Source organism: Monopterus albus, unplaced genomic scaffold, assembly GCF_001952655.1.
Source record: "Monopterus albus unplaced genomic scaffold, M_albus_1.0 scaffold458.1, whole genome shotgun sequence".
NCBI classification, from domain to species: Eukaryota; Metazoa; Chordata; class Actinopteri; order Synbranchiformes; family Synbranchidae; genus Monopterus; species Monopterus albus.
The window spans coordinates 56493-71328 of record NW_018128338.1 but is presented as its reverse complement, the minus strand read 5'-3'; the positions used below and the strand labels follow the sequence as shown (position 1 = coordinate 71328).

The 14836-nt window shown below is 39.8% G+C and overlaps 1 protein-coding gene across 1 annotated transcript in view; it reads right to left on the bottom strand.

Moving 5' to 3' along the window:
• Positions 1 to 301: 301 nt before the first annotated feature.
• The window catches only part of LOC109952399 (complement C3), a 25955-nt gene continuing 11420 nt past the window's right edge, over positions 302 to 14836 (bottom strand). The window contains exons 17-43 of the mRNA XM_020587458.1: positions 14554 to 14622; positions 14070 to 14267; positions 13862 to 13982; positions 13680 to 13768; positions 13423 to 13562; positions 10234 to 10446; positions 9667 to 9730; positions 8054 to 8143; positions 7695 to 7898; positions 7457 to 7532; positions 7164 to 7323; positions 6948 to 7043; positions 6235 to 6385; positions 5913 to 5998; positions 4905 to 4982; positions 4649 to 4804; positions 4481 to 4543; positions 4236 to 4317; positions 4016 to 4064; positions 3549 to 3639; positions 3257 to 3346; positions 3048 to 3165; positions 2713 to 2802; positions 2106 to 2198; positions 1929 to 2012; positions 534 to 678; positions 302 to 443 (exon numbers count right to left, since the gene is read on the bottom strand). Coding sequence (XP_020443114.1) covers positions 302 to 443; positions 534 to 678; positions 1929 to 2012; positions 2106 to 2198; positions 2713 to 2802; positions 3048 to 3165; positions 3257 to 3346; positions 3549 to 3639; positions 4016 to 4064; positions 4236 to 4317; positions 4481 to 4543; positions 4649 to 4804; positions 4905 to 4982; positions 5913 to 5998; positions 6235 to 6385; positions 6948 to 7043; positions 7164 to 7323; positions 7457 to 7532; positions 7695 to 7898; positions 8054 to 8143; positions 9667 to 9730; positions 10234 to 10446; positions 13423 to 13562; positions 13680 to 13768; positions 13862 to 13982; positions 14070 to 14267; positions 14554 to 14622 — 3038 coding nt within the window. The remainder of the gene's footprint in view (positions 444 to 533; positions 679 to 1928; positions 2013 to 2105; positions 2199 to 2712; positions 2803 to 3047; positions 3166 to 3256; positions 3347 to 3548; positions 3640 to 4015; positions 4065 to 4235; positions 4318 to 4480; positions 4544 to 4648; positions 4805 to 4904; positions 4983 to 5912; positions 5999 to 6234; positions 6386 to 6947; positions 7044 to 7163; positions 7324 to 7456; positions 7533 to 7694; positions 7899 to 8053; positions 8144 to 9666; positions 9731 to 10233; positions 10447 to 13422; positions 13563 to 13679; positions 13769 to 13861; positions 13983 to 14069; positions 14268 to 14553; positions 14623 to 14836) is intronic.

The window sequence follows — 14836 nt, the reverse complement described above, 5'->3', positions numbered from 1 at the left end:
TACAGAATATGCATAAAATATCAAAGGTTAAAGTACTTGTTCTGCAGTAAAGTGCACCTGTGCCGTTAATGACATTACTAAGTCAATACTGCCTCGTAATAGACAGGTATGTACTTAAAATGTAATTTATCAGTAAGTCCTCACCTCTTCTCTTCTTCCTTTTACTTGTGCATGGTTGTTCCTGTATAATTATCCTTTAAGTATTTTCTTAGCACACTTTAGGCAGTGTAATTTTCTAAACATAACAAAATAATGCAAAATAATGCAACTTTAGAAGAACATTTTATTTCCTTCAGTTCCACTACTGCCGACATCCAGTGAGAGTGTACTGCTGGACCATGTCCTGTATGCCCAAACAGGTAGGTTTGTATTTAACAATTTTACACTCTGTTACTGTGGGCCAGTACTCAATCCAGTTCCTCTCACCGAGCACATACTGATACCTGATTTAGCAACAGAAAGCAGGCAAACAGTTAAAATTCTGACAATATTATGATGGGATCAAACATGAGACACAAACACAACAAACTTACAATTGACTCTTTTCATCTGAGTAAATGTCTTTGGATGTGCCCATGATAAGGTAGGTTTTGCCTGTCACAAAGCTTACAGCCTCCCTGCAGTGCCGATAACTGAGAAATGTGCGCAGTTTACCCTGAGGACCCACATCAGTACTCCCTGTAAATAAAACATGGGAGAGAAGAGTTAAAAGGAAATTATGATTTATTTCAAAGTAGTTTTTTTTAGCTCTCATCTTCATTTTTTTCAATTATAATAACACTGTATTCACTAATTACTACGTTTTGAGTGACATCCAAGTTAGAAAACACTGGAGAACAGCAAAATTATGCCATTTATCAACATCTTTCCTGGTTCAGTATTAGGAGTGTAACAATTTTGAACCAAAACCAAAAACCCCAATAGAATACAAAAACCAACCAAACAGACAAATAAAAAAGTGATACCAGAAAAAAATTTTCATTTAGTCTTTTTTAAAAATTGTATGAATTCTTGTCTTTAGTGTTTAAAATTGATGGTGATTTAATAAAATCGAGAATATCAACTTATAAACACGTGAAAGTGTTTGGGATTCTATCCGTTAATAGGATTGTATTTCTTGGATTTGTTGGTATCCTTTGTTGTCACAGAAAGGGTTATGCACCTCACCAACAGCTTGGTGACATCTTTTATGCCTCCACAGAGGCGACAGCCATGGCCGGAGGCATTATTTTTTCAGCTTGTCCACATATATGTATGTTCTCGTGAACATGAAATATCATGAATGCCTTGTGGGAATTTCTTCAAATTCAGCAAAAGTGTCCACTTGGACTCAAAGATGAACTGATTAGATTTTGGTAGTCAGAGGTCAAAATTCAAGTGCACTGTGACCTCACATTCATACAATTCTTTTGAACAAGACATCCCAGGAAGGCCTTGAGAGAATTCTTTAAAATTTGGCACAAACAGCCACTTGGACTCAAGGATGAAAGGTGGTGAAAGGTCAAGGTCAATGACAGCGACCTCACATCTGTCCCATTTCTGTGAATCTGACTGGTTGGCGGAGGCATACCGCTATCAAGTGGTAATTCTAGCTTTATGATAAAACCTCTATTTTTAATTTACTGAACACATTTTTCCTGTCCATAATAAAGAACCCAAAACAGTATTTGTGTCTTATACTGGGTTAATTTCACCAGGATTCACATGCATCAAAAACAAGTTTAGAAACAGTTAAACGTTATTTCGTATTCTAGGAAATTACCATTCAAATCATCCCTAATGGCTAAGAATCTTTCATTGATAGGATGCAAAATGGCCAAAAAAATTCAGGAAGGGAAATTTGGTATCTCACCTTTGAGGTTCATTAGAGAAAATGTTTGGCAGAAGCAAAAGTTGCAGTTAGAACAGTTTAATGATAATGAACCCACCTTCTTTGATGACTTCTAGTACCCGGACTGTATAAATGTCAGTGGACAACCCATCTGTAAACTTTTCCAGTCTCACTTTGTACACTAAAGACATACAATTTGCAGACTGTTAGCTCACTTTGCTCCCTTGCTAACTCAAGCTCTTACTGTTACACAAAAATATTCACAAGTTCTTACCAAAATCTATTTTGCTGTGCCTTTCAGACTCGCAAACCTTAGCTGTGCGCTCATCATTGCTGACGTTGCCCTTCTTCTGAATACTGCAGTTCTCTGGAAATATGCACAGTAGTGATTATGCAATTAATTGAGAATATGTGTATACGTGTATGGATGGGTTGGTTGCATCTGTACCTGTTACATTTTAATATCTTAGAGTTATTCTTTAGTTCTGGCTGTTGCTCTCACGCTACAATATCCTGCATGTGCTTGTTATTTGTGACAGAAAGTTCTGGTGATTACAGATTGCAGATTTCATCGGTACATATACCGTTGTTTACATATTTATGGAGGAGAAATTCAAATTAATTAACACCATCGGTTGCGTTGGCCACTTTGGACACAATACCAGCAGCAGGTGGTGTGCGCGTTCATGAACTATATTCTTGTTTTTAGGAAGAGGCTTTTTGGTTTTATTATTCTAAAAAAATGATAGACTATTTGGAGTTATGAGGAGTGCCAAGATAATCTATAGGTACCCAAGATTAAACATTAAATGGCTGGAAAAGAGCATGGGGACTTTAAGCATAAACAGCTGATGTCTTCAGATAGACATCATCCTATTTACCTTCAGCACATGTGCATTCTTCATTTCTACAGAGCCGCAGCAGCTGTCCAGCTCTCCTCTCTGGATGGTAGAATTTCACACAGTGTGTTTCTGCAAGAAGAGAGGATAACAGTGTTATAGTATATTTGACATTTGAAAATGTACATTGCATATCTGGAAAATATAATAATACCTTCTTATCCACCCTACAGTAGGCTATGCACTGAAATCTATTGGCAACAAAATAATTTGTCATACTCCAAGGTGGCAAACCTATGGCATTTGTGTGTCTGTGTGTCAGAAAAAGAGGTAGCATGGTGCAGTAGTGTAGTTTCTATTTATGGTTTCAGACTCACGAGTACTGTACTGGTGGTTGTTGTATTCATAAACAGACACAGCAGCTGGCTGTAAGATGCCCACTTTCAGCTTCTGGTGGATCCTAAAAGTGACCTCCTCTGGTCGTCTGTGAGAAACCTGTGGGGAGATGTAAAGTGAGGATGAGACAGAAAACTAGAGAAATAACAAGCCATAAAAAAAAGGATAACAGGAAAGACTGATGTCTTACCTTGTCCAGGTAGATGATGAGCGAGCCTCTTTCTGACTCCATGGTGTTCATTTTATATTTTGAAATGGTGCGTGCGCGTCCTTTGGACAACTACACACACACACACACACACACACACACACACACACACACCCTTTTAGGGTACTTGACTAACCCTGTTAGGCTTAGTCAAGTATTAGTTAAGGCAGTTAAGGTCAGGATATGTCTCCAGGAAATTAATGTAAGTCAGTGTAAAGTGCCCATAAGGAAAGGAAACAAACATACAATATGCGTGTATGTGTGTGTGTCTTACTAAGTCCAGGTCTTTTGTGTTAACAGTGAAGCCAGTTAGGAAGCCAATATCCAAGACTGACATGGGTCCATCATGCTCCTTGTTCTTATACCTGCACAAAAACAGACAAGAATGATTAAATTAAAGAGTGACTTACTAAGAAAAGCCCCTCTATCAAATATAAAAGACATAACTGGTATAAAGCTATAATCTGCTATAGTGTTTAAATAAGGATACAAAACAATCATTTTTGAAGGACCAGATTAATAAGATGCTGTTTGCAGTCAAAATGAGCTTTAAATCATAGCTTTTCAGCCAACACAGTGAAAAACTTTAACATTATTTGCTCCAGGCGTGGTACCATATGACAAAAATGCAGAGAATTAGAAGAAGTGAAATGCAGTGGTCAGTGCTTGTTAGAAAGCGCTCTGTATACTGTAGCCATTTTCCTCTGGTGTTTGCTGATGTGAGTTCTTCAATGTACTTACAAAACTTCTATTTTCAGCTTATATATCTTCTCATTCTCACTCATTTTCTCTGGAGGAGTAAAACATCAAAGAAGCATAAAATCTTTTTTCACAAAAGGCAAATATTTGGTAAGTATGTAAGTGACTATGGTCAGACAGAAGACAGCAATACATAATAGAAAAAAGCACAATAAAACGACACCAAATAAAGACAACAGGAAGACAGAGGAAACCACTGTACCTGGGAGAAGCTCCACTGACAGATTAAACTTCTGACAGTCACTCTCTTTCTCTTTTGGCAGAGCGTAATACAGCGACACCATCTGCCGCAGAGACAAAACGCTGCATTTGAACATTGCTTGCACTGTGATTCAATAATATAGGCATTTGTGTAAACTGTATTATCCACGTAAGGTTAAAATGTCTTTACTCTTATCTGGGACTCAAAAATGAACACACAGCAGAACCAGTATACGTTTCACTTACCGTCAGTGTTGCTTCTCCTGTGCCAGTGGCCATCACTTTCACATCCTGGTTTATATTATTGACCTGTTGGGATTTAAAATGTGCACACAAACACCCACACAGGCATCAGCAGGAGGGATGATATTAATGAGCCATTGTTTGTTTGTGTGAGAGGCCATGTGTTCTCACCTTAGATGTTCTTGTGGCATAGTGGTTTTCCCTGTTGAAGTTGAACTTGTCAGGCTTTGCCCTGCCTGGCATCAGGATGTCCACATTCACATCAAACTCTGCATCTTGAGCCATGGCCCAGTATTCTGACACTGCCTGGTACACTGTTAAGGTAGCCTGGAGAGAAACATAATTGGTGGTCTGAGCCCAGATTACCTGCAAACTAATAGTGCCAAAGCCTAATCTAGAGCCTACAGTAAAATGAGCCTTGTGTTACCTGAGTTGATCCATAGCCTCCATTCACTCTCTGCTGTTTATTGAACCATTCCACAACAGGTCTGGCAACTTTAATGGCCTTTATTAACAAGAGGCAAGAAAGAGATTTACATTTGTTCTACACTGCTCATGCCATTATGCATTACTTCATACCAGTTTTCAAAGCATATCCTAGATTCCTGAATCTTTGTTTTTTTTGGCACAATCAGATTTGCCTAATACAAGCAATACATAACAATAACATCATATCTCATTTGACCAAATGTACCAATCATTTTCTATGTGATGGCTAGATGTAATAAGCCTTTGTACAGCTGGGGGCAATGTAAACTGCTCAACCATCCAACTGGGTGCTGAAGGGGAGCAGGATTCTCAAAATGAAACAGAAGTCCAACACACGTCATGGATGTCTAGATAGGCTCTTTATTTAATCAGCACACATTACTAAGCTTCCGAGCAGCGTGTTTCGCATTGCAGCTTCTTCAGGCTCACTTATCTCATAATCTGTAACAGGTGTGTCTTTTAAAGGAGAAGAAAGAGCAATCAATGTGTTGATTGCTCTTTATTATGGTGAGGTTTTGTATTTCTTTGAGCGTATGTGGCTCTGTAATGATTGATTTATGTTATGTGACATGCACTGACCAATGGCTATTGAGCCATCAGAACTTTTAAAAGACACATCTGTTACAGATTGTGAGATAAGAAATCTTTAAAAACGTTGCAATGTGAAACATGTTGCTTGCAAAGTTATAGCCATGTGTACAGATTAATTAAAGAGGAACCTATCTAGATATCCCTGATATGCGTTGGACTTTTGTATTTTGATTCGTTTAAAGAAAAAGGCTGATCAGAAGGGCAAGGAACTGGCTCCACTTACTGTAATTATGGCATTCTTTGAAAAATATTCAGCAGTAAATTGAAAGGTCAGAGGAAGTGCAGTCAGGGAAATGCCTGACCTTTGTGTGGCACCATGAATGGAGACTTTATGTAATTTTTTCTATGTACTCACCTTGGCTTTGACTAGAGCTAGAAGAGTGTAAGCTGTGGCCTCCAGTGTGTAAACATGTCCCCTAGGTACAGGCCAGTGGGATAAGTCTGAGAAAAACATAGACTTTGTATCACTATGCTGTACTTGTGATAAGCCAAGAGATGGTACATATTTACTGAAGTGAACAAACAGTGTAATAGCAAGAGTCCACAGACTAATCAGATGGCTCTTGTGTACATGCTATCATCATTATGGTAAATCTGTAGATATGCAATACTCTGATCTATTCATCTATGGACTCTTGTTTCTGAATATGTATGTGAATACTGTTGTATGAAGAAACCTGGGGAAGCAAACTTGTAGAGGACCTCCCAGTTCAGTTTGTTTTCATTGGCCATGGCGTATGATGCCATGGCAATAGCATAAGGATTGACCAGGCTGGGCAGACGCTTGTCTAGATAGGCCACTGCTTTGTTTACACTGGCTGACAGACTCTGGACAGTAGAAAAGGATGAAAGGAGGAAGCAGAATAAAGGGAGAACAGACAAATAGCAGAGGTTTCACTGCATAACAGGCAACAGAGTGGTTGCGATTATAGCAATGCTCTCTATTGGAGCTGCTAAAGTTTATCCCAACAGGTAATAGCTGAGAGCAAGGGTACAAATTAACAGGACCCCGGTTTATCATAGGACCAATAGATTAATATAACATTTTAGCATTCATATTCACACTGATGGCGCAATTTAAAGGGACCACTTTGGTAATCTGAAGAACCAGAACACCCTCCCATCGCTGATGCAGGATTCTCTCTAGTCTCCAACTATGACAGTGGTCACACTGTAAATCCAGGTACACTGGATGTAATCTATAAGTGGAGCAGCTAGAACTATGTGCACTTGCAGACAGACTACATTAGTAAATGTTGTAGTGTTATTTGGTCCTGGCAATTAAAATCTTTCTCCTGCTGTATTAGTCATACTGGTTACTTAAAGTTATCACTAAGGTATGGTGAGAGTATATGAAAGCAAATTAAAATGTATGCAGGTGAATACTCACATTAACAGTGGCACTACATATTGTGCGTGACTCCTGCATAGCAATGAGGCAGAAAGCCGTCAGAGAGGCATCTGAATCTATGCCACCCACATCACCCTACACACACATACATCAGTAAAGTTATCATTATTATTACATGCATTAAAGATGATAGGCAGTGTCATGTAAGTGTTTTTGTTTTAATACAACTGTTGTCAGTAAAACCAGTCCACGCACAGTCATCACTCCATGGGCCACAGTTCCAATTTCTCTAAACAAGCCATCAGGGTGCTGTGCTTTAAGAATCAGAAATTTGACAGCATCACAGATCACTTCATTTTGCACTGCCACCAGACTGTGGGCCATCGCAAACAACTTGACAACATAGGCTGTCAGCCTTGGAGAGGAGAGGAGAGAGTTTAATTTTATTTATTTGCACATAAAAAACAATAATCTTCACACGGACACACTCTAAGCAGGAGGATGTGCAAATATTTATATGTGCACTCATGCATGCTGACAAGCCTCACCAGGTGCTGCTTTGTTGATCAGGATATCCAGCAAAGGACCCGTCCTTTTTACGGTAGGCAAGCTGATTCAGGTAACCTAAATGTAACAAACTCCTATTTAAACTCTGTACTGTACTTTCAGATTAGGTGGTTTGTACTTCTGTCTACCAAAGTGTCTTTTTTGATACAATTTTTGCTAAACTTTTGCCAGTAAACTTCTTATCTTAAACATAAGGGCTTTAAAAATGTGTGAACCCACCAGTTCTGATATGTTGGAGGGCTTCCATACGTCTTTCAATGTGCACAATTTCCCATTGGTTGGTTTTATCCAAATACATAGTTGCAATGACAGGCAGGGTCATGTGGATCATGTTCTCTTCTCCACAGCCCGAGGGCTGGTAGATCAGACTATCCATCGATGTCCAGTTGATGGCATTCTTCATCACACTTGCAGCATTTCTTCCTGCAAACATTCCCACAAACAGTGAGGTGATAATTTGATTCTAAAAACTTGGAAGAACACATCTCTTGCAACAGCAACAAGTTACTGTATACTAATGCTGAGGTAATACTACAAGCACTCTACCACGTACCATGCCTTAATATACTGTATCTCACCTGTCACGGAGATCTGTGTGCCAGTAGGTGTATTTGGAACCACATTACTCATAGAAATTCTACTGTTGAGAAGTTCCACTTGCTTACCATCTAAAAGGTAGGTAGTAATAAAACATAATAAGCAGGTATCTCAACTTATTAAGCCCATTAATTACATAGATAGAAATAATTATACATTAAACAAAAAAAACTGTGGATGTAGTTTTGTCTTTGCCCAGTTTAAGACCCTGCTTTAAATTTACCGCCTGTCCCTTGTTGATGCTGCCACCACTGTAGCAAGGGTTAGCTACTCCACCCAAAATCACAATGAGAATGAGTTGTCTACTGCAGCTTTACAGATTTTGCTGAGAAATTAAAGATAGAACCTGTGTAACTGTTATGTCTGCTCGGACACAGAGGTGAGCGAGTAAAAAATGACGGACCCAGGTAGCTGACTTCAGTGCAAGTAGTGCTCAATTTATTTACAGTGATATCAAACAAGTAAGTGTATAAAGATGGAGGGTGTAGAAGCAGGACCGGGTGTTGAGCAGCAGGTATGGAAAAACACAGTCAGTGGTGCGGTGATTGTGGGATGGCCGGGCTGCAGACGCTGGGGTTCACTCCTGGACTGGTCGGGGATGATGGTTGCTGAGGAGACAGAGTTAGTGAGGCACTTAAGAGAAGACTGTGCATCGACCTGCGTGGTGGAGATGGAACTGAGCAGAGGAGGTCCATGGTCCAGAGAAGCGAGTTGAGGAGGAGGAGGAAAAGAAGTTGGAAATAGAGCTCGGGCGAAAGGACGTGAGTAGAAGGTAAACTGTAGCATATACAAACAATCAAACAACGGGAACGTACGGGCCTGAGAATACTAGAAAGATCTGGCAGGGGAGTGGACGGTGCACAGGGTCTAAATAGGGAGAAACTAATCAGGTGCAGCTGGTGGTGATCTGGGGATGTCAAGCAGGTGTGTCAGATGGTGTAATCAGGGTGAAGGAGAAAAACAGAGTGAGGGAAGTGAGAGAGGCAGGCGCAGCCGGGCAAACCTGACAGTAACAGGGTCTTGCAGGTCAGGGGCAGGGTGCTGAGTTGAGTCGTTTCACAGTTAAAAAAAAACGTTCCTCCAAAAGGTCAAGTTAAATGACAACTCTGGTGGCAGAGGACACAGTTTATTTATCCTGTGGAGCTGCCTCAAATTACAAGATTATAATATAATGTAATCAGGTACATGAAGACATTAAGAGCACCTTCCCTTAACAACATTTATGAATTAAAACTATATTGGCCCTTCTGTAATTGTTAGAAGGCCTTGGTGCATGAGTTGGCAGACACAGGTAGGTGGCGTAAAGTTGCAGACGTTCTCATTCTCATTATATGGATTGACTGTACATGCTGTTCACCTGGGGGTCATGTGTGCTGACACCCATTGTACATGTAAACACACAAATCTGGATACACATTTTGCATTTGGTGTATGTCAGGGTCTTAACCAGGAACCTCTTTATAATTTTACAGCAGTTTAAAAAATTTCTGGTCATGTTGCAATGTAATTAACAGCCTGTAAATTCAAATGTTAAAACAGATATTACTAAATTACTGTGCTTTTCCATACTGCAACTGCTTAATAAGCAACTCACCTGCACCTTTATTTTCAGGGTCCAGAGTTACAATCTGGAGTGATTTTATTAGTAAGCCTTCAGGCTGGAAAAACAACAGTTAATACAAACATCATGAATCACAACTATTTTCAAGCAAGTTCTAGTATGTAACCAATTGAGGGGTGGGAACCTTTAGGAATCTCATCATTGGATTTTATCATAATACTTTAATTCAGAAGCATCACAGTTCAATTCAGTGATCAATTCTAAAGTGATTGTTGATTCAGTCAGCAGAAAGGAGTTCTTTGTCGGGATCTTATTAAAACACACAGTTTTTAGGTCATTTTAACATATTGCAGTTTTTGCTTGTTTACTTGAGGACTCTTTGGGGCATCTTTAAGCTGCTTGTCTTGACTATCTGTCTAAACAAAGGAGCAGGGTATTTGAGTGAAACTATGAGATATCTGAACCACTAACACATGGACTTTTTTCTGCTTTAGCCTTAACTGCAAACATTTAAAAACACTAAGCATGCAGGAGATTAATGAAATAAAAAATGTACTTCAAAGGAGATTCCCCAGTAGCACTAGGGTTCTCTTCTCTTACCACCACTCGCAGCATCCTCCTGATCCCATCACTGATTGAATTGTCTTTAACAGCTGCTTTGACCTCAATGTGGTATTGTCCCTCCTTCATAGGAATAATGACAAAGGGTACAGATCGTGTCGTTTCAGGCCCAACTCTGACTTCCTGACGATACTTTCCACGCTTAGAAGCTGCACTGCACAGATGTGCTTCCTCAACCAGATCCACACGCACCTTGAAAACAATACAAAGATGTAAAAAGACAGAGGCAGGTGAAGTTGATCAAAAATGAAGACCTGCTATAGACTGCAACAGGTGCTGACAATTTCAGGCACTCTTTGTCTTTAGAATGTTATTTGTGTCTAAAATCCAGTCTCAGTCCTGACTGAAAAATGCGGCCAAAAATAATCTATGAAACGTATCCATAACCTGTGAAAAAGGTCTATGAAGTAATTACTTAAAGGTGTCACAAGGTGGTGGTATATGTGTGTGTAAGGAGTGGGTACAAGCCAAGAGAACAATTGACATCCTGCATGAGCTATACTGTAAGTAATGCAAAGGGAAGGAGGTGGAGCTCGGCACATGCAGCATGCAGAGCCTGTCAGCCACTGTAGGAAAGGGGGGATGAGAGGCTCTGTGGGGAAGTAGAAAGGTGAATGTTTGCTTCATCCCTCCTTCAGTTAAGTCTTGGTTACATATTTTCTTTGAATTGTTGAGTGTGAGGAAATAGTGCAATGACTCCAAAGGCACAAGAAAAACTAATAGCCAAAAGAAAAAAGTAGACCAGTTTTAGACGAGACAGACTAGCAAATACTGGCAGACCAGAAATATTAATTTAGACATCTCAACAAACATAAGTAATTATACACATAACCATTACCATTTAGCTATAATTTTATATATACATTTAGAAATGTCCTAGAACCACTCAGAAAAACTGGACTGATTGTTGTTGCATGCTGGGAAATCTTGAAGGCAGACAAGACGGTACTCTCTTGTATTATTTAACATAGATTAGTTAACATAAATGGCCTGAGTGAAGACATCTTGGATCTAAGATGGGGCGACTGTGGCTCAGTGGGTAGAGCGGTTATCTCCCCACCAGAGGGTTGGAGGTTTGAATAACAGTGCCTACAGTCCACATGTTGAAGTTTCCTTGGGTAAGACACTGAAGCCCCAAGTTGCCCTGATGGTTAGAGCCATCGGTGTGAGCTGGCACTGCACATGGCTACTTCAGTTCTGTACCGGAAACAAATTCCGTGTGTGTAACATACTTAGCCAAATAAAGGTGATTATCCTTATTATTATCCTACAACAGGTGATTTTGTTTGTTGAATGTAACTTTTCTGATGCCATGTCCATTTGAGCCATGTGCCACTCCACTGGATAATTGTAACAAACAAAAAAAATTATATTGGTTTAAAATGATCCCATACAATAAATTTATATGTTTCCATGATAATCTGCAACACAAAATAAATATTCTATCCCCTTTCTGTGTAGCTTAACTTGGAAGTGTTGCTTGTAATTATTTTCATTTTTGCATGACTGTATGTGTTGTGGTGATCAGCACTGTCACCTTACAGCAAGAAGGTTCCAGGTTAGAGCCCAGAGTTTGCATGTTTTCCCTGTGCCTGGGTCGGTTCTCTCTGGGTACTCCGGCTTCCTCCCATAGTCCAAAGACATGCAGCTTAAGTTGATTGGCGACTTTAAATTTCACCTAGGACTGAGTGTGAGTGTGTGCAGTTGTCTGTCTCTAAGTGTCAGCCCTGTGATAGACTGGTGACCTCTCCAGGGTGTACCCCCCAGCTCCAGCCCCTTTATGACCCTATTCAGGAATAAGTGGTATAGATAATGGATGGATGCTGCCTTTTAGATTATGTACTGTAGGTGTTGTTGTTTTCCTCTTACCCATCTCCACCCATCTCACCCCTTATAAGGCAGCACAGAAAATGCACTACACATCAAAATATGAACACACACACACAATTTCACAGTTTAGCAGGCTTTTATGTTTTAAATCTGGTCTTAATTTATCATTTATAATCAATTAATTACTTTAAAACTCAATCTCTGTCTGCACATTATTTAGGTTTTGCACAACTCCCCAGCAGAAATTATCTGTTTTCTTTTTGGAAGTAATACTCTACACCTGTGACAAAGGTGTATTAACTAAGATTTCACACAGTGCCTGATAAAACAATTGAAAATGGCAAAAGACATTGCACTGTCCTACCCCCCTCCATGACATCATGGTGCCTACAGCTCTTCTGCTATTATTCCAGCTTTTCTTCCCTGTAATTCCAAAATACAGTCTGTAAATCTGCCCGCCTGCCACCTAGCAAAGGTTATAGGAAGCATTTTTCAGATAGCAAGTAGTCATTTCCAACAGCCAGCCATGAAGGAGCGCTCAGCAGCTAAAAGTCCAAAACAGTGGCTGTCAGACCAAAAAGGTTGCGTCCTTTTGCACAAAGAGTGTGGGACAATGAAAGAGCAAATAACAGGACATCAGTTTTTCTTTTTGCAATGGAAAGCATTAAAAGCAGGCAAAGAACTTAAATTTGATTCAGATGCGATGTTTGTCCTTCTTGGTGTGTTAGCATCTAAAGCTAACGTGTTTGTTTTGGTAACATCTGTGACCTGGCATGGTCCTGCTTTTACCTTCTTATTGAATTAATATGATTTTAATTTGGGAATAATTCAAGCTTTGTGTAACTTTAGTGCTTTGTGTCAGATTAGCAGTAACCAGACAGTTCTACTGGACTGACACATTTACCCATTTGGTCAGCAGACGTTGGCTTTATGGAGGCTGTATTTTATACAGTTTGACAACAGGCCTGTGTAGTTTATGGCATCATGAGAAAATAGGATGATGGGAGGAGCAAAGAGTGGTTAAGAGCAGTTTATGATGTCAATTGGTTTAGAAACTCACTGGACACTCTAGCAGCTGAAAAAAATATGCATATTGCAGGTAGCTGTTAAGAGCAGTTTATGATGTCAATTGGTTTAGAAACTCACTGGACACTCTAGCAGTTGAAAAAATATGCATACTGCAGGTAGCGTTAATTAAGTATGGCTTCTTGCATTATTTGCATCATTCTCTTTTTAGCCACATTTTCTCAGAAAGTCTAATATTTTCTGCCATTTTGCTGAGGGTTGGCTCATGTTAATAAAATATGATGCTGTTGGGTTGCTTGAACCCAGACTTACATCAGCAGGATCTTTTTTGTAGTTGTGGATGACAGCCTTAATTTCTATCTGCTCTCCACGAACAGCAGCGTAGGGCAGTCTGAGGTCAATGAAGAAATCCTTCCGGACAATTACCTCTAATGGGTTACCAACACAGATTCCTTAAAAATGAGAAAAATAAATGAATGATGAAACAGGAAAAAAAATAGGCTAAAGGATGGAGTAGGTTCAAAATTAGAGAGATTACTAAAACATGAAACAAGTTATTGAATCCTCACCTTTAGTTCTTGACAGACTGATGCCAGTGAACTGCCAGGTTGTGATTGAGTCTTGCAAAGGAACACTTCTCACAAGTGATGTGGTGTCACTGAAACAACAAAAATTGTAAATTGTGGTTTTAATGGCTAGTGCTGTCTTCAATGAAGTTATGACTGTATAATTTAAATTTCTGTTGTCTCACCAGTTTGGTTGATGTGGAGAGCAAGCAGGCAGTTTGATATCCTGCCACAGCCAACTCTCAGGGAACTGGGTGCGAGATACAATGTCATTGCTGTCCATGAAACTGCTGTCATCTTCCTCACCTGAAGTGTCAGTGAAAAGGTTACTGTTTTGATTCTATTACAAATACCAGTATGATCCAAGGCTTCCTGCCATTTCCTGTCTCTTACTCCGACCCAGTTGAAGGCTTCTCCCCCTCTTCTCAACTCGCTGCCTTGCCATCTCCTTGCAGCAGTGCAGGAAGGCCTCGACACAGGCTGCACCATCTGTAATGTACTCGCTCCGCCTCTCGCAGGTGTAAGAAACAGGGGTTTCCTTCATGCCGTCCAAACAACAGTCACGTTGTAGTTGGTCTTTATACTGACTCACTGGAAAGAAAAATGGTTGTGTTAAAAAAAACTTGAAAGAAAAATGGCCATAAAGCAAGAAAGAAGGCTTCCCTTTCCTTCCCTCCCTCCGGGCATGTAATAAAAGTACTGTAACAGTATGAAGAAGCAGATTCTGATGTTAATTAAATAAAGCATTGCATAAAGTAAAACTAGTTTCAGATTATTTTAGCCCTTCCATTAATGCAGGACATTGCAAAGCTGGGTTTTGTGAAGGTCAACAACACAGGAAGAGATACACAGAAGACAGAACTTCTGTGGTTCTTACCTAAGCTGGTAGTGATGTTCATTATAGTACTGGCTCGTTTCCTCCTGCTGGGTTCTATACATTTCAACTCTGAGAACAAAACACAGACCACATCTTTAACCCACCAAGGTTGGACTGAGACTTGGTGATTTACTGTAAAAAAAATAGCTTTGCTTAGACTGCTGCCCCCGCGACCCGGTCCCGGATAAGCGGAAGAAAATGGATGGATGGACCATGGTTGGCAGTTGAAACCAACATGGAAATATCTAAAGGTTCAAATAAATTGAAAAAAGCATTTGGCACA